We start from the raw sequence: 19,271 nt of genomic DNA on the forward strand, positions 1-19,271 counted from the left end.
GCATCCCCTGCTGGGATGTGACCTGAGAAAGTACAGGGAGTGGTGGTCACTTGTCAGGGGCAGCACTGAAGACCAATGGGAGTGCCAGGCTGTAGCCACGGTCACTGGGCCTTATCAAGCCCCGATCATACACTTTTTGGGGTAAAGTGTAGCAGATGGCAGAGGCCTAGGATGGCGGAGGTCAGTTCCTTCAACAGTCCTTCCTGGTACCGTGGGGCACCGGGAGTCCTCGGCGTGAGCTGTTTAAAGTGCGAAGCAAGGCAGATCCACCTGGTTACCCTAATTCACCACTTGACAGATGCAAGGAGTTTAGTGACTCCATGTATGATCCTTCTGAATATTTTTTGGTAGAGTGTGCAACATAATGATGCTGCCTAGTTGTTAGCATATCTGGACAAATCAGCGAAGGAAAATAGTGAGCTCAAACCTACGAGAAATCTGAGGTCTTCTGTAAAGACACATTCATAAAGGAAAATACTGAGCTCAAAGATTCAAATTCCCAGCTCCAGCCATATGTAAATAAAGTTTCCGAGCGTGTCTTGAAAGAGTCTCCTCTCATTTAGCAACAGGGCTGAGACTGCGGAAACCCAAACCCAGGGCCTCATAATTCGATCGGCTGAAATACAGCCTAATTTAATGCTCAGCCTCAGAGGGAATCTGAAGCAAAGGCAAGGGCCCTGATCCAGAAAGCCTGGGATCTCGTGAACTGGGGTGGAAGCACTGGGGAGGATCTTGATGAGGCTGGGGGTGCTGAGCTTCTAAACTCTAACACCGTTACTTTGCCGGGGAAAGAGATTTCCACATCCACAGTGGAGCAGGTATCCCTGCCCACTCCCTGTGGTCTTGGCCTCTCCTCCTCTACCTGGGGAAACCAAGCCTGTGCTGACCAAGCAGGATGACGCGGACACCTCTCAGGGCCCAGCCCAGCTCCCACTTTTGCCTCTAGCTCTGTAACCAGGCTCACACTGCGGAAGGCTCCCGAGGGTGAGGCGTGCAGAGTGGCCCACGAGGAGGTGCACTGTCTCCCAAAGAGCTTCTTGGGCTTTTTAATTCTAGAAGCAGAGCCCGAGGGGCAAGCACAGGAATGGGTTTTACCAGGGTGGGATGATGGTGGTAAAAACCTACCTGGACCAGGCTGAGTTTGTTGCTATGGACCCATTAATTAAGCAGGGATGGATGTCGCAGCTTGTGGAGCTAGAGTGTTAATAGTTTAATCGGCTGGCTGGCAGGAGTACGATCACCGTCGAGGAGTTAGAGATGCCTGATGCCCTGTGGCTCGCTGTCCATGAGGGGCTGCAGTGGCTCAGTAATATGTGAGTGCTGGAGGGGGTTGTCCGGTTAGATCTAACCTCCACACTGGAATGATCCAGAAAGTGTACCCCTCACCACACCTTGAGAGACAGATCTGCAATGAGCCCTGCCTCTTGTTTCCCAGATCTTACAGTGGGGACCGCAGTTACTCACCTGGGAGGTTAAGGGCAATGGGCTTGACTGGATTCTGGGTGGCAGAGGCCAAGCGGCAGAGTCACCGAAGGCAGAGCGTGCACCGCGATGGCGGGAGATGCAGAACAGTGATTGGAATGGTCTCGCACACGCACACCTAAGGCATTGACTAATTAGCCTTGGAGCTCCCAAAAGCCAAATAGAAAGTCTACAAAGACTTTTACTAGATTTATAGAATTAAAAAAAAATGTAAGGGCAAATGAACAGAAAGTTACTTCAAGTCACAGTAACAAAGAACCATAGCCCCTCACCTGGTTCCCAGATGTGAGGAAGTTTAGAGACCCAGAACCCCTTGAATGACGGGCAGGGCAGGTACCCTTGAGAAAGGAACAGATGCACCACAAAAACTTATCCCATTTGTCCCCAAAGGGAGCTAAAGCCTTTTAACCACGTAACTGTACACTGGGGGAAGGACAATGATTTCAGGGGCTACTGGACACTAAATCTGAACTAACCCTGACTCTAGAGGACCCAAAACATCACTGTGGCCCTCCAGTAACAGGCGGGCCTATGGAGGTCAAATGATCGATGGAGTTCTAGAAAGTGGGTCCAGTAACTCACAGTGGGTCCAGTAAGTCCTTGGATCCATACTGTAGTCATTTACCCTGTTCCAAAGCGCATACTTGGAATAGATAAACTTGGTACTTTGCAGAATCCTCACACTGGATCCTTAACCTGTACGTGAGGCTATTATAGATGGATAAGCCAAGTGGAAGCCATTAGAATTACCTTTGCATGGTAAAATAGTAAAGTAAAGGCAGTATTGCATTCTTGGAGGGATCCCAGAGATTAGCGCCCACATCAGGGACGTGAAGGATGCCCCCACATCTCCATTGAATTCCCCCATTTGGCCAGAGCAGAAGGCAGGTGGGTCTCGGGGACCTCACATGCTGACTCTCATGCAGTTGCTGTACCAGATGTGGTGTCCTGATGTGGTGTCCAGGTGTGGTGAGCAGATTAGCACATCTCTTGGTACTTGGTATCAGCTATTGATTTGGCAAACACCTTCTTCTCCAGAGGTCTCCATAGGAACCACCAGAAACAATCTGCTTTCAGCTGGCAAGGCCAGCAGTGCACTGGCACTGACCTGCATCGGGGTTATTTCAACCCTCCAGCCCCGTGTCACAACTTAGTTGACAGGGACCTTGATCTTTCTCTCCCACAAGGCATCACCCTGGTGATTACATGTATGACACTGTGTTATGCTGCTGGGACCCAGTGAGCAGGAGGTAGCCACCTCTGCATTTGTTAGTAAAGCACTTGAGAACCCGAGAAGGGGAAATAAATCCAAATAAAATTCAAGGTCTTTAGCTCAGGGAAATTTCTAGGAGTCCGGTGGTGCAGGGCAGGTAGAGATATCCTTTCCAAGGTGAGGATAAATCACAGGATCTCGATCCTCCATCACCAGAAAAGAGGCACAACACCTAGTGGACCTATTTGGATTCTGGAGGCAACACAGTCCTCATTAGGAGTTTTACTCTGGCTCGTTTACCGAGCGACTCAGAAAGCTGCTAGTCTTAAGCCGGTCTCAGGGCAGCAAATTGCTCTTCAACGGGCCCAGGCTGCTGTGTGGGCTGCTCTGCCCCGGGCCCATCCGATCCAGCAGGCTCAGCGGTACTCAAGCGGCAGGAGCAGTGGAGATGCTGTTTGGGGTCTCTGGCAGCCCCACAGGTGAAACGCAGTGGAGGCCATTCAGAGTTTGGAGCAAGGCTCTGCCGTCATCTGCAGGCTACCACTCTCCCTTCAAAAAACAGCTCTTGGCTTGACATTGGACCTGAGTGGGAACCGAACCCTTGACATCCATGTGGCCTGCGTCATCATGAGCTTCTCTTCCTCTTCCTTTTTCCTTTTTCTTCTTTCTTCCTATCTTTCTCTTTCTTTCTTTTTTTTTTCCTTCTTTCTTTGCACTACTGGGGATTGATATCAGGCCCTTTGCACTGACTTTGTTTGTTTGAGACAGGGCTTCACTAAGCAGGGCTCTCGGGCTGGGTTACGACTTGCGATCCTTGTGCCTCCACTTCCCACAGGACTGGAGCGGAGACTGCACCACCACACTCAGCTCGGCTTTCACTTCCTCTGATCCTCGGCTGCATTTGACGGAGTGAAGACAACACCTTAGAAGACACCACGCTTCCCTGGCTTCCCGTCGCCTCGCTGGCTCCTCTTCATCTTCTCGCCATGTTTTTCTCTCTGCCAGTCTTTCAGATATTAAGTTTTCTCTGGGGCTGTGTCCTCAGCCCATTTGCCCCTTTCCTCTTCCCCTCTGAGTGTGTTCTACCGCTGGGAAGGAAGGACCTCCGTGCCGTGCAGTCCCTGTCCCTGGGACTCCTGGCAAAGAAGAGTGACCAGGAGAAACCACCTTAAAGTCACACAGGGCTCTTGGAGAACACACTCTTGGTATTTTTCAGTGAGCGTCCTTTGCTAAGGGGTCCATTTAGCAAGTGCTACCTGGGCCACCTGATACTGCTGATGGCAAAGGAACCTGAGATCTGCAGGTGCAAGGGCACAGTGCCCTGGAAAATATCAGGAGAATCGTGCACTGGAAGCAGTGGAGCTGTTTCTGAGACAGCTCTCCCTTGCTAAACACAGTTGCAACAGCTGTGGTGTAGAAACAGCCCATGTTAAAGCCAGGCCAGAGCCTGTCACCTTCCTGCCATGAGGACCCGGCCAGCAGCACTGGCAGCCCTGGACTTTGCCATGCACTTCCTCTCGAAAATCCTTGAAATTACTAAGAACATTAGATATTGGCTAAGAGATCTGATTTGTGAATCTGGTTTAACATTCTGCCCCTTGTCATGGCTTAAATCACCCAAGTCACTACCACCCAGGCTCCAGAACATATATGCAGACATTGGCTAAAGATCTCTACCGCCGTGCCCCTGAGACTCATCCTCTCCTCTCCCACCCGCTGCTCCCTCTGTGGCCATGGGCCCAGAAGTCCTACCCTGGGGTGCTTCAATGGCATCTGGATACAGAGCAGGCCAGGGGTGCTGGGGGTGGGGCCAGGGCCAAGGTTGACCATGTACCTGCTCAGATCAGAAGTGCCACATGCTCACAAATGCTGTCCAGCTTTTTGCCACCCACTTGCGTCCTGGGAGAAGCCTTTGGGTTACACACACAGCAGTGAGGCTGCCCCCTAAGTGTCGGTTGCTCCTCAGGACTAACTTGTAACACTGAGAGTGTCTGCACCTCACAATTAGCATCTGGTAATGCCAGAGCGTAAGGTGGTGCTCAGAAGACAGAAAGCCAGGCACGCCTGTGATCCTAGCACTCAGGAGGCTGAGGCAGGAGGATCATGAGTTGGTGGTCCGCCTGGGTCAAACAAACAAACAGACAGGCAGACAAAACAGGCAGACACTACACTGATGTGGGATGTCAGAAGGGTGCAGGAGTCAACTGACAGCTGTTGTGGCCAGAGCTGGAGTAATTAGATCAACAAAACACACGAACAGCTTTGGGAGCCAGGTGTAGGGGTCCACACCTGTAATCCCAACACTCTTGGAGGCTGAGGCAGGAGGATCACAAGATTGAACCCTGCCTGGGCAACTTAGGCTGGCATTAGGGACTTGCAACCTGTTTTATTACCAGTTGAAAACAGCTCTGAGCAACAGGCAGGGCAGGAGCCAGGGTGTGGGGCTGCCCAGCGCGGGGCTTGCTGAAGTTCTGGAGTTTTTTGGTGGCTGTTTTGGAGAATTCCCCATCTCCTCAAGGCTATAGGGCCTTCCCTCCTGCTGCATCACGTTCTTGATCCAGCCGACATATTTGGCCAAGAGGGTGTATATTCCTGGGATGTTCTTCTGCCCACAGCTCCTGCCCCAGCTGATAATGCCCACTTGGTACCACTTACTGCTCGAGTCATTTGTGGTGCAGACAAGGGCTCCCCCACTGTCACCCTGTGGGCAGAGAATACAGATCAGTAGCCAGTCCCTCCCTCAACTGACCACCAAGGCCAGGCACAGCTCAAGCAAAGAAGGAATCCACTACCTTCCCCTACTCCAGATTGCTACAGGAAGTCCCGTCAATGCCAGCTGGTGCCTGCCCCAGCCTGGCATCATGGGGGAGTGCATCAGGGTCAGGATGGCTCGGGCACTGTGGGGGGCAGCACAGAGCTGGGCATGGGCCAGTCTGCAGGAGCTGGGGAGAGGGAAGCTTGGCGAGCAAAGCCAGCTCCCCTGCAGCGGAGAGGGCCGAGTGAGCAGTTGAGGGCAGGTGGAGGCAGCCATGGTTGCCCCAAGCCAGAGGCTCTGGAAAGGTCACAAAGGAAGCAGACGCAAGGAGCCTCGTAGGCGTTAGCAGCTGGGTACTTTGGGTGCTCCTCCAGAGATTTTGGGGGAGGACAACATTTCCTCTTTAATTCTTTGGTCTGGTGTTTGCAAGGGACACCTGGTTAAGCTCCCTGGAACTCAGCTGCCCTGTGGGTCCGGGCCTCTCTGGTTACCCGATGCTACATATCTACATTGCTGGCGGTCTCCTTTGTCCTTTTAACAGGGGCAGGGAGGCACAATGAGCCTCAAGGAGGAGAGAGGGCTTGCCAAGGGACCCACAGTCACCAGGCCAGAGCGGACAGCCGGGGTTTTCCGCTGCTGAAGCCCTTGTTCACCCTTTCAACCTGGTGAGACTGTTCTCCCACCTGAGAAGTGACAGCCTTGGCAGAGGTCTGTCTCCAGCAGAGGTACCCCCTCCCCAACTATGGCCGCACAGGGCATCTGGGGCGATGGGCAATGTGAAGGACTCCAGCAGGGGAGGCAGAGGAGGACACGGTCTTCTCTCTGAGATAGCTACCCGGAGGCCCATTCTGAAGTGAGTAAGCTGAGGACCTGAAGAGTTTGAGCACTAACAGATCTTCACTGAGGAAAGACCAACGGCCAGGCCTGGGGACACAGGATGCCCTGCTTTAGTGAAGGGGAGGCACTGGGTCACACAGGACGTTACAGGAGCGTGCGGCAGGGATGCAGAGTGGCATGGGAAGAGGGAGGACTCAGCAAGGATCGCCAAGCACAGGGCCGGGGGAGCAGGACCCCGACCAGGTGAGTGTGGGCGCAACCTGGGGGGAGCCGGGCAGGGGGTGGGAGGCTGCGTGGGGGATACCATGAGAGTCAGATCCAGGGCCAAGGATGTCGGGAAAGGAGGAGATGGGCAGGGCAGACATACACTGGTGACAGTCACGAATGCTGGACACGGACCGTGAGGACAAAGTGCAGGGCACAGGCTACAGAGGACAGAGGCAAAGAGCAGGGGCAGAAATGAGCAGGTGTGAGGGCAGTTTGGCTCCATCATGGACTGCAGCTCTGCGCAGGACAACGTAGGTTCACAGATGAGGTCACCTCTGCCTGAGAGCACCTGGCCAGCCAACGCTGCCCAGGAAAGGGCGCTGTCTCTCTCACTTGCCTGTTTCTCACAGGTGCGTGAGCTTCACTGACTTATGGGGCAAGAACACAATCAACTGCCTTTTCACGCAAATCACTTGTTCCACAAATGTGGTTTTTATAATTTTTTTATAAAAAAATCTCTTAAAATGTCACCTTTATGGCCAGGGATTTAGCTTAGTGGCATAAGTGCTTGCCTGGCAAGTGCTAGGTTGTGAGTTCGATCCCTGGTACCAAAAAAAAAAAAGTTACCTTTATGATTTATTTCCATATATAATGGAGGAAGAACGATTAATAGCAGGGATCCCAAACTGTCTGTACCCTGTTAGTGGTGGGTAAAACATCTGTTTCTGGCTTCTCCTCATCCCTCAAATTACTGTCTGAGTTCCACTTTCTGTCAGAAAAATGGCAGCTTTCCGGATTCTCATAGGCATGCAAACTCTACTGTGAGCCATGCATGCGTGAAATCTAGGCTGGGTGCTCCTGATGAGAATCCAGCACTTCATGATCTCAGGTGGAACTGAGGTGGTGATGCTAGTCCTGGGGAGTGGCCAAAAAGAAAGATGAACGTTGACATAAGGTCTGACTGGAGAGAGACTACAATAAGTCAACTGTTTATGGACTCGTGTCAAAACCCCAGCAGTGAAAGGCAAGTAACAAGCTGATCTCATGGCAGGCTTCAGAGTGGGAAGTCAGATAATATACTTCAATTGTACAGCTGCATCTGTGCCAGGTTTTCAGCCAGAATTTTCCATTTATTTTAGTCCACCTGTGGCTGGCTATTATTTTATTTGCTATGCCTTTTTCTTCCACTGCCCAATTGTCTCAGTTACAGTTTTGGTAAGTGCACTACTAAATGACTAAAAATCAAATGTCCCTGGAGAGTTTCTGTGGGAAGTGAGGAGAACCCAATGACGAGATAGCAGAAGACTCTAAGGCTGCCAATCTGCACTTAAAACACCAAAAGTGAAGTCCCACTTCATTGTAACTGGTGATTCATATTCTCCACATCCACTTTGTACAAGGATGCTCTTCTCACCAACCAACAGCCCAGCTGATGAAATATTCAAATTTTTGATTGATTCCATAGCAGGAATGGACAGAGTGGTTGGCAGGAGAGGACAGCTTTCTGCTTTCATGCCATGAGTCAAACAAGTCACCTCTGGATGTGTGTCTGCACATTTGTCACCCATAGAGAAAGGCTGGCCAGGTGAAAAAGGTTATGTGAACTTAATGTTTTGCAGAATGTGATTGAAATGATCAACCACATAAGGTGCACGTTCTTTATGTGGGCAGCTCTGTGAGGAAATGGGCACAGAGCACGCACATCTGCCCTGGTACACAGGAATATGTGGCTTTCTAAAGGAGGATCCCTGGCCAGAGTTTTCAAGTTATGTGAGACTCACGAGTGTTCTTTGGGAAAATAGTCTCTGGTAGTACATTTCAGTGACACAGAATGGGTCACAAGACTTGCTGACTCATGTGACACATTCAACCCAATCCATGAACTCCATCAATCTGTCACTTTGGGGGGCACCGACAACTGTCCTCAAGTTGGCAGATAAAGTGGATGCATTCAAAGCCAAACTGGCACTATGGGGGGGGGCAGTAAGTGGACCCTGGGGTATCTGACATGTGTCAGTATTAGCAGATACTTCAAAAAAGACTGAGCAGGTACCTTCTTTCTCCTAGCTGCTGCATGAATAGCTATTTCAGCCTTCAAAATACTTTTCACATTACTTCCAACCACAAAAGATCCCTGGACTGGGGATGAATGGATGCACATTTGTGAGTATGCCAGGTGAATGGACTTGTCTGTAGCAGAAAAGGATCAGTTGTTTGAGATTTCAGTTGCCTGTGGCCTTAAAGTATGTCTGAGACAATGTCAAATCTCCATAGGTTCTGGATTAAAGTCAAACTGGAATCTCCTGAGACTGCCACAAAAGAAGAAAAGCCTGCTTCCATTTCCTATTTCCTGCCATCATGAAGCAGAGTTTCTTCAGTGACAGCAACCAAGACAATTTTATGGAGTAAACTGCACATAAGCAACACTCTTTGGGGGCCACTGTCACCCAAGATGGCACTAATTGTAGGAAGAGAAACTCAGTGCTCTCACTGACACTTGAATATGGTCAATTGGATAATAATACAAATAAAGTGCACAATAAATGAAACGTGAGTTAATGAAGGAGGCCTAAATGTGGATAAGCAGGACAGCCCCCCACCAAACTGTCTGGAATCCGGTGCCAGGCACCATATCCAATGCCATTCTGTCCCTGCAGACCCAGGACCTTTAGGATTCCTCCTGGGCAAAACCTCCTCAGTGGCTGCTTTACTGACAGCCACGGACAGCTGGCTGCCTGGGCTCACTTATTTGGGAAACATTTATGGAGCATTTGCTATGGACTGAGTCTTGGGTAGAGCACTGGGACTTCTGCTCTGAATGTGTACGTGTGTGCTAGAGCTGGTGGACAGGGGATAGATAGGAACACAGCACCTAGGCGCTTTGGGGGGACCAGCATTACATTACTGGGTGTGCACAGGTTCAGGCTTACACTTTGCTTGATTGTGCTACTTCAAATGATTTTAAAGTTGGACATTTTATTTCAAGGTAACTGTGGACTTCATGCAGCTGCAAGAAACAACAGAGATCCTGTGACCCTGCAGTTTCCCCAGTAATAGTTTGCAAAACTGTAGTGTGTACAATGTCACAATCAGGACCCCAACACTGACACCATCAGGAGACAGAACACCCCCACGGCCTCGGGGATGCCCCCTCCACCCTTCAGCAGCCCCATGCCCTCTCTTCCCACCCACAGCCCCTGCGTCACCCAGCCACCTCCAATACAGGCTTCAGCTGTATGGAGTGGAAGGGACAGAAGAAAGCGTGCCTGCTGTCTTTCCCGGAATCAGAATCCTGCTTTTTTTTTTTTTTTTTTTCAGCATTTAAAATTGCCCAGAAAGTGAGGAAAGCTCGAGGCTCAGGTTACACTGATTCCAGCTGTCTGTTTGGTCCTCCCAAGTCTCCCTACCTTGGCAGCTCCTTCTGGACCTGGTGTGTGTTGTGGACCTCGTACTGCTGACCTCAGATCCCTGCTCCTTTCTGTTCCACCTCTTCAGTTCCAGTCCCAGCGGCCCCTCCCGAGGACCTGTCTTATAGCCTCGCTGAGAAGTGCGTGGACCAGCACCCTCTGCTTCATAGGCAGCCCCTCCTTCCCTCTGGTCACTCCACACCTGTGTTGTAGTTTCACATCTGTGGTGAGAGTCACTGGCCACCAATGAGTAAAGCCCTAGCTGTCATCAGGCGGCCTTGTCGGGGCAGAGAGCATCTTTGAGTTTAAATACCAATCTTATCATTCATTCCTTGGAGCCAGAGGCACTAAGCTCTGAAGTTCTTTCGATTTTTCTAGTGAGCAATCAAAAAAGATTTGAAGATTTTTGTGTCAATTGCAACTGGCTCAATGCAAGCCACCTGCACCACCTGCGTGATACGGCTGTCCTCGAGCTCCCTCTAGGGAGACTGTGGATCCCTGGGGTGAGGGCCCAGGCCAGCCTGTGGACCCCCATATGCTCAATGAGGGCTGCTTAGTGAGTGGGTTACAAGGATGCCTTATTTGGCCCTCAAATCCTTGTTGGCATTTTGTTCTGTAAGAATTTCTAGAAGCGAGGGAAGCAACAGAGCCTGATTTACCTTTCCAGAAGAATGCACAGGGTTGCAGTCTGCTGTGCCAGGTGTGCCCAGAAGTCCGCTGTGCAGAGGACCCAGGGACCCTCCCGCCCCTGCCCCTGTCCCCGGCTTCAGGCCCTGATTCCCGTGCATTTCCAGAACCTTAATCCTCCCTTCCCCGAGGAGAGAGACAGCCCGAGTTACCTGGCAGGCGTCATAGTTCTCATTCTGGTACCCAGCACACAGCATGTTTTTGGTGAGTTTTGAAAACTGCTTGGAACATTCCTCCCAGTCCAAGATGACCATTGGCACTTTCATCAGATCGCTTTTCATGGAGTCTTTTTCACCTAAACCACAGAGAAAGGGACATTAGAAAAACCACCAGGGGGCAGGTCTCCATGCAGACCACTCAACTGGTTGTGCCCTGGCAGGGCCCTGTACAGCTCAACTCCCAGCCCTGACCCCACCTGCTGCCCTCGTGGTCTCACCCTCTGCAGGCTTCAGTAGCCCGGGAAACTCCGCAGTTCCGCCAGCATTCCCACCTGCTGCATCCCTCCCCTGCTTTAGAATCTCTCCCCTCCCCCAGCGAGGACTGATTCCCGCCAGCCCTGCTGGAAACCAGCTAGGGGCCACTTCTGGCACCATCCTGCCGCATGCGCATGTGTTTGTTTTCCGATTTCTGCAGTTTATTATGGCACACAGCGTCTCCTGAAGGGCATGTGAGGCCAGTTTGCACCCCAGTGGAAATGTACGAGGGTAGGTAGGCTGCACCTCTTTATAGGGAAGGAACTACCAGGGGATGGTGGTCTGACCCTGCAGGCATCAGGAATTTGCCTGAACTTTTCTTCGTCGTTAACTCTGAGCACACAAAAGTTTCATAACTCTTCCTCTTATTGAGGGTTTTTAAACTTGTGTGGTTGCCATCTGCTTGTAGCTTTGAGAACTCCCTGGAGCAGGAACCCAAGCTCTACCCACTATCCTCTGCTAGGCTCTGGAAAGACACACACACACACACACACACACACACACACACACACGCACGCACACACACATGCGTGCACACACACCATGACCCAGACCCCTGGCTCACTCCAAATCACCCAGGGACTCAAGTATGTGCTACCTGTCTGCTTTTGGCTTTGCCATATTTTCCTTGGGCCAGGAGGTTTTTGTCACACTTTGCTGCCCTGTAAAGTTTTCTTTCATGCTGGCCAAGGAACAATCTCACAAGTGACAAGGAAATCCTAAGAGCTCTGGGCAGGATGCCCCTGGACTAGACCATCATGGGCATCAGGGATGCTAGTAGAAAGCAGTGGGACCCATCCATGGGTGACAGCTGAGAATAAAGAGCAGAGGGGTCTCTGGCCATTAACCAAAGGATCCTGTGTGGTGCTCGCCGATAGGCCACGCCTGGGACTGTGGACCTGGGAGCTCAGCGGGCCTCGGGGATGCTCACCCCTGGTGGGCCCAAGAGGCTGAGAAAAGCCTCCATTGGTGGACAAAGGGTTGTCCAGGGGGAGTCCTGCTCCTGCCTCTTCTTTCTCCTCTCCCCTCCCCTGCATGGCTCTCCCCAAGTAGCCGTCCCAAGGTGCTGGCATCATGTACTTGAGTTGGTCTGTCCCCATCCTGCCACCCAGCAATGGCGCCAGCTGACAGGACTGAGCTCGGGGGGCAAGCAGATGGGCACTTTCAGGTCATTGAACTTGATGGGTGAGGCCAGCAGCAGCAAGCCGATATCGTGGTCCATGGAGACTCTCCTGTGGTCCTTGTGAAAGATGATGTTGGTGACCTGCTTAATTTCCAGGTGTTGGCTGGTTAGGTCACTGGTGCCCACCACAACATTCACGTCTTTGGGGCTGGTGGTGGTAGATAACCAGAGAAAGAGAGGACAGGAAGGAAGTCACAAAAGAGCCCAGAATTCACCGAACACCCGAAGCCTACACTCCGCATATTTCTAGGGACCTTTAGGATGGAGCTGTGGGGCCTGGTGCTCACAAGGTAGGAGGATTTAAACAGCAAAGCAGGGTGGAACTGCCTGGACCCTCAGGGGAATGAGACACTAGCATGGAACAAAGCAGGGGCAAAGCTCAGTTTGGAAAAGTGACCCAGAGAGGAAGGCTTGACCCAGACCCGAAATAGCTGCCAGGTGATAAAGTGTCACACACATGAATGATGACATGCATTGCTCCCATTGCTCAGTCTACCAACAATTCAGAAGTCCAGGGACAGAGCTGAATCTGGTCCTGCAGGGCCCTTGAAGGACAAGGCAGTATGGGGACCTGCTCCAGGCCAGGTGGCCATACTTTCCAGTGGCTGACCCGCGCCTCCCGTGAAGGAGGTGCAAAAGGAAGGCTCTCATTTTGCCAGGACAAAACCCTGTGGAGTTTTGTTTTCCAGTGCTGGGGATTGATACATGCTGGGCATGTGCTCTACCACTGAGCTTACCCCCTGTTCTGTCCACAGGGTTTGGATCCAGCCTTCAAAGTCAGTTTTCTGGGTATCTCCCAGCTGCCTCAAGGAGGTAAAGCTGAATGCACAATTGCCAGAGCCAGAATTCCAGTCCTGCCTTTGCCTCCTGGCCCTGTGCCTTGGGGACACTGCCTGCCAGTACCAGACCACTACGCCTTACCCATGAGGCAGAGTTACTGCTCTTACCACCCCGCCCCGTGGGTCACTGCAGGCTTAGAGACGCTAACACAGGTGCCATCTTAGCAAGATCATGGGCACATGGTTGGTTGGTAAATGCTTCTGTCTGCAGATGGCCTGGTCAGATCACTTGGAAACCAGACTTCCAGAATTAGAGTTCCCTCACAGGAGCACTGGAGTGAGTGCGGTGCCCTCTGCTCATCCAGTTGCAGGTGCTCCATGACTTCAGGGTGCCCAGTGTACCTGCTCCTGGCCCAGGCTGGGTCAGCTGCCCCAGTGTCCTCAGGCCAGTGGGGGTGTCCTTCCTGTCCTGTCCAGCTCAGGAGCTAGGCTCCCCTGGACAGTCAGGTCTGAGTGAGTGAGCAGGTGCCCCAGGACCACCCTGGCAGAAGTGCCAGCTGCAGAGCTGGGTACTCACGGTATTTCCTCGAAATTTAAGCAGTGAGCAGCCGTGAGAATCCACCAGGCGCTGAGGATGGTGCCGCCACACATGTGCTCGTTGAAGACCTGAATACTCACCTGCCACGGGAACTCACCCTCCTCGGCCTCCATCCCCCCAATGATCCGGGAGTGACGGGTGCTGCCCTCGAACTCGGGTCTCTCGCCACATCCTGCTGCGGGGTGAGGAGGGAAGACAGCAGGAGGGAGGAGCTGCCTCAGCACCCACGTGGCCAGCAGGGCGGGAAGGAGGGGTTGGACTTAGATGTCCCTGTTCCTTCCCTGTTCTGACGTGCTGGCTCCTCATGTGGCCCGAGGAAGCCAACAGAGCTGGAGGCTGCATGTGGGGAACAATGAAAATGCTGTCCCCAAGCCAGCCGTGGTAGGGTCAGCTGAACAGTGGCCCTCACAGAAGGCCCAGTTCTCTTGGCCACACCCTGGGACTGTGGATGTTTTCCCACAACAAACACTTGGGGAGGTGCAATGAAGATCACTAATCAGTTGACCTCAGAATAGGGAATGGCCCTGGTTGCTCCTAGGGAGCGCCATTTAATCACAAGGGCACCTCAGGGAGCTGGAGAGGGGCTTGAGTGCAGCACAGCGCAGGCCCCGGGTTTCATTCCCAGCCCTGGAAAATTTAAAAAGTGGTAGAAGAAAAGAAAACTCAGTCAGCAGCAGACTTGGGAAGCAGGAAAGGCACAGGGAAACTGGGGCCACTGCAAGGGGCTAGGGGCAGTCTGTGAATGCTGCGGCCGAGGGGAGCGATGTCCCTCTGTGAGGCCAGGCCTGGTCCTCTGTTCCCACCCGAGTCTCCAGCTTGCTCCCGGAACCAAGGCCGGGCTGACTCTAAAGCCTCCCCACGCCCCACTCCGGAAGCTGCTCTTCCAACATCAATCAACTCAATAGCAGCTTGGAGGATTTTGCAGAGGGGGCTGCAGTGACCCAGGTGGGTCACTTTTGGTTTTTTAAAAATGGAGAATTTAGCAACGTGTGTCAAGAGGCTCTGGCTGTCAGTGACGCAAAGAGCTCTGGACCGTGGGACCTAGTCTTCCTCTGTGTTAGTCTCGAGGCACAGACTTCTCAGGCCTGATTCTCTTTAATGTTCACAGCCTCCCCACAAGGCAGCCACTGTTATTTTCAGCTCCATGTTACAGGTGGGACAACCGAGGCACAGGGAGGTTAGTGATTTGCCCAAGCTTGCACAGCTGACCAGTGGCCTGACCAAGAGCTCAGGAGTCGGGGTTGGTGCTCTTCCCACCCCCAGGGCCACTCTGCCCGGTGCCTTCCTCATAGGTCCAGGCCTCTGCCTGAGAGCCGCTCCTCCCCTGAGGCTGCTGCTGGCCTGTGCCCAGCCCTGCACTCCTGTCCCAGTTCTTCCACTGTGTGATGGTCCCTCACCATGTGGCCTGGTGGCGACGTCCTCTTGGCCTGACTGTGACACAGGTGTTAGGCACCAGGAGGAGACAGGGAGCACTGGGTGATGCCGGGGCCTAGCCTCTGCACCCGGCCGGGAGACAGCTGCTCTGAAGCAAGGATTCTGCCTGGGGCAACACATGCTAAAGGGCAAATCTGGGCTGAAACACGTCCAGTGCCATGACACTTGGAGCAGCAATGGGCTGAAAGCAACCTAAACGTCAAGACTGAGCAGCGTCCACATCACCCAGGTCATCAGCTACATTCTGGCCTGCAAAATGATGCCCTGGGGAATGAGTGAGGATGCAGGAAGATGCTTGTGATACAAAAAGGCAGGATGAAAGTTAAAATGACAACCTGGGTTAAAGACACGAGGGAGGAAATATCTCAAGATACACAGTGTGTGAGGGGCTTGACTGGCCAGCAGGTGACCATCACAGATGTCCCCTCTCTCTGAAACACAGCTGTTAGCCCCTTGCCTAAAGCTCCCAGGTGAACAGTGGAGCCTGACCCTTGGTCATTACTTGCTTGTCACCTGACTTGGGGATGCTACTTCTCCTGCTCCTTCGTTCCTCGGGGCCTTGGGTTGTTCCTACCCTGCGTGACCAATGTAAGGACAGGAGACCAAGGCTGAGGCCCCTGGCAAGGCGGAAACCCTGGCATAGCTGGCATAGCCAGTAGAAAGTCTCCCATCCATTTTGCACCAAAGTCAGCCAGGCCTATCCTCCCTGCCTGTCTGAGGGGATCCCCACTCTAGGACCATGTGAAGTTCAGGACCTGCCCGGAACTCAAAACTTAGAAGCAGCGGGGGCTGCAGTGGGTGGGGAGCCACATCAGTGACAGAGCTTTTGAGTTTCCTTCCAATTGGACCTGAGGAGCCAGTTCTGCTGATGATCTCTCCATACCCCTACCTCACACCGTGCTCCTTGCAGTAAGCCCAGGCTGGACTACAGCAGGCTGGGCGACCAGGCTGTGCACTGTGCCAGAGGCTGTGGGAGGTGAATCAGGCAGAGCTCCACCATTGCCCTGTGAGGGACTTCCGGCAAATCCTCCACCCGCAGAAGCTCTGGGTTCCCCATCCTACCCCGTCCAGGGGCAGAAACAGCCTGGCGATGGGGTACATGCATTAGATGGGAGGTGGCTGGCTGGTGACTGCTCCCTGGAGGAGGTAAGGAGCAGGAGGAACTGCCTGCCAGGACAGCACACCCTGGGACTTGGCCTGCCAAGGCTGCCAAACTGTCTGCTGGGGGAGAGGGAAGAGGAGTGGCAGCCAGGTGTGGTGGCCATATCTGTAATCCCGGCACTGTGGGAAACTGAGGCAGGAGGATCACAAGTTGAGCCCAGCCTGGACAATTTAATGACTTAATGGGACACTGTCTCAGAATAAGGGTGGGAGGGCAGCATAGTACAGAGGTCCCTGGGTTCAAACTTTTGAACACCCAACCCCACCTCAAAAAGAGGTGGAAAGACATCAAGGAGCAGTGGCCAGGGACATGCCACTGCCATCTGTGCCCTCATGAGCAGGGCTCCTGGGGGCCAGTGAGCTGGTTCCTGAGCTGTGGTCCTAATGTCCCCACTGACTGTACAAAGGGGTGTGGGCATGCTGACCGGACCAGCTGCAGGGGCCACCGGGAGGAGTCCACATACCAAAATCTGCCATCTTGGCATAAGGCAGGAGCAGCAGGATCGAGAGCAGAAGCATACTGGGCTGGCCTTTGCCAGGGTTAGGGTGATGGAGGCCAGGGTTCGGGGAGTGACCCCAGCTTGACAGCCACCTTCTTATGGCCCAGGGAGCTGCGATGTCACAAAGGCCAAGGCCAGGCAGATTCTTTCCACTGTATTGTTTTCAAAATGGTTCCCCTGGGGCATGGTCCAGGGAGGCTTTCTGACATGGGCTACTTTCCCGATGAGCAGTGCTCCCCACTTCCACTTGGTGTCCTGGGGTACCCCATTTCTAGCCTCTGCTACACCCAGCTGTTCTGCAAGGCCCACATCCTCCCTTCCCTGGGCTTCTCGGGGAGGTGGATGAGGCATGTGGCTGTGCAAATGGGGACAGGAGGCGCCCAGGAAACCCGAGGCCTCTCCCACCCTGCGTGGTCCAGGGACCCTGACCTGTGGCACCAGGTGTGATGATCACGGGTTGGGTTCAGGGGTCCTGGCCACCCCTCAAGCCCTGCCCAGTGGGCCACACTCCCTGTACCCCACACTTGCTGGACTGAATCACATTGTCTCCCAACCCCCAGCTGCACCTGTCCTTAAAGGAGGAGATGTCAGACACAGGAGGACACGTCCAGCGCACGGTCACCACACTGCTAGGCTGATTTGCACTTCTGCAGGTGCTGTCCTGAGGGGACTCACCAGAGCTCCCTTGCCCGCCTGCTGCTCTTGTAGATAATCGCTGTTCCAGGCAGTACGTATTTCATTCAGCCAGTCACCATGCACTTGTTTGCTCGCTGAGGACTGAATTTGCCAATGAGAGAAGGTGGTGGCCTTTGGGAAAGTCAGAGGGTGGCCATGTGAGAGCTACTTGCTTCTCAGGTTTTAAGAGGACCAAGGCACCATCGACGAGAAGGGTGGATGAGAAGCAGAGGGTGACAATGGACACGGAGGAGAGGATCCAGCTGAGGCGGAGACAGGAGGCAGGGTCCTCCTGGGCATGCCCCACTCATTTACCACCCCATGCTGGCCCTGCTTTTCCTCCAGGTCTGGTAGTCATTGCCACTGCTTCTGGCTCTGTCTCAGCGCTGGATGGTTTGGGGCCTGGGCTCTGCAAGCTCGGGACCCCGGGTCTTGGCACATCCTCCAGGGATCTGCTCCATCCTGAGATCCTGGAGAGTGGTACCTCTGTGTCCAGAACTTCAGCCCTGCAGGAGGCTATGCCTGGGCGTCCTGTACACCTCGGCCATGGTGCCTCTATTCCCCATATCCCCCATCTTTCTCTCTCCGTGGTTTCTCAGCGGCTCCTCCATCTCCAGGCACCAGTGCAGCCCACCGGTAACGCCACAGCCACTTCCTATATGATACTTTCCTTTCTGGTTTTATCCTGCCTGTACCCCAGAGCAATCAATCCTTCAACACAGATGTTAGCGATGATTCGATTTAATGCTGGCCCTTGCCCTGTGCATAGCCCTCACCAGACTGCAAAGGCTGGTAGACGGAGCTCTCTTAGCAAAGCACTCAAGGCTTTGGAGATCTGGCTGCCAAGAATATATAAATGCGCCCAGAGACACAAGCTTTGAATGCTGGGCAAACACAAGCACTGAGGGCTCCTCAGTTTCCTGGGGTAAAGGGCAAGAGGGGACCACACAGACTAACACGGGTCCGAGGCAGCCCTTCCAGGGTGGTCCTTGCACCACTGCTGCAGAGGGAATACTACAGGGAAAGATTCGGGTGAATGGGCCAATCAGCATCACCCCTTCCTGGCCCCAGGCCTCACTGTGATGTCACCAGGGTCCAGCTGTGTGCCATGTACCTTGCTGGGTCAAGGCCACTGCCATGGCATCCACATAAGCTGGAGGTGAAGTTGGGCAATTGTGGGCTTCCAGGGCAAAATGTTCTTGCTTCTGATTGCACTGCTCATGGCACTCAAGGGACAAGGCGAGGATGAGCCAGGTGGGTGCCAGGCCAGCCCACAGCAGAGCATGGGGGGTGATGCATCACCTCGCCTCTGGCTCTCAGAGAGCACACTGTGAGTCCCGAGGGTGCTGAGTTAGAGCCAAGGGCTCAGGAAATGCGGGTGGAACCGGTGAAGTGGGTAAATTTAGGGGCTCAGCGGGCCATGCCTCCTGAACCACCCCTAGGGCCTAGGCCCAGAGCTCCCAACACAGCACTGAGGGACGCACAGCCAAACAACCAGGGTGCTCGAGTCATTTCTGCGCGTAGGAGCAGAGCACACTTGCCCGCAGACCGCCTTGCCTGTTTACAGCTCTTTCTGTTTATGTTTTTGAAGAATGAACTTTTCCTAGTTGTCATTATTCAGGGGAGTTTTAGAAGTTGATTTGCAAAACTGTTTTAAACTGTAATAACGTTAACTCTTTGCCTCTTCTCTGTGTTGTAAAATCTTTTCTCCTAATTCGTTAGTACTCTCCTGGCTTTACCGTGGACCAAACTGAGACTGAAAGTTTACGTAATAAACTTATCAATATTTTTACTTGTACTTCTAGGCTTCTATTTGATACATCAAAGGGCTTTCTCATTTCAAGATTAGGAGCATTATCAGATCCATTGAAGAGAGGGTA

At 53.1% G+C, this 19,271-nt stretch overlaps 1 protein-coding gene across 6 annotated transcripts; it reads right to left on the reverse strand.

Annotated features, from left to right (window-relative positions):
- Positions 1-1,851: 1,851 nt before the first annotated feature.
- On the reverse strand, positions 1,852-19,071 carry Prss55 (serine protease 55). Of its 6 annotated transcripts, none has more exons than XM_063234960.1 (5): positions 16,681-19,071; positions 13,601-13,793; positions 12,142-12,392; positions 10,741-10,883; positions 1,852-5,396 (listed from the first exon to the last, which is right to left on the reverse strand). In XM_063234960.1, the coding sequence occupies exons 1-5, from the start codon at positions 16,733-16,735 to the stop codon at positions 5,085-5,087; spliced, it is 954 nt and encodes a 317-aa protein (XP_063091030.1). In that variant the 5' UTR covers positions 16,736-19,071; the 3' UTR covers positions 1,852-5,084. The 6 variants fall into 6 exon arrangements, with proteins under 6 accessions (XP_063091030.1, XP_063091032.1, XP_063091029.1 ...); XM_063234962.1 differs by having other exon boundaries at positions 13,702-13,793; positions 16,681-19,070; XM_063234959.1 differs by having other exon boundaries at positions 13,601-13,796; positions 16,681-19,068.
- Between the last annotated feature and the right edge of the window lie 200 nt (positions 19,072-19,271).

Source organism: Cavia porcellus, unplaced genomic scaffold (assembly GCF_034190915.1).
Source record: "Cavia porcellus strain 051 isolate PalLab524CR breed Dunkin Hartley unplaced genomic scaffold, mCavPor4.1 scaffold_24, whole genome shotgun sequence".
NCBI classification, from domain to species: Eukaryota; Metazoa; Chordata; class Mammalia; order Rodentia; family Caviidae; genus Cavia; species Cavia porcellus.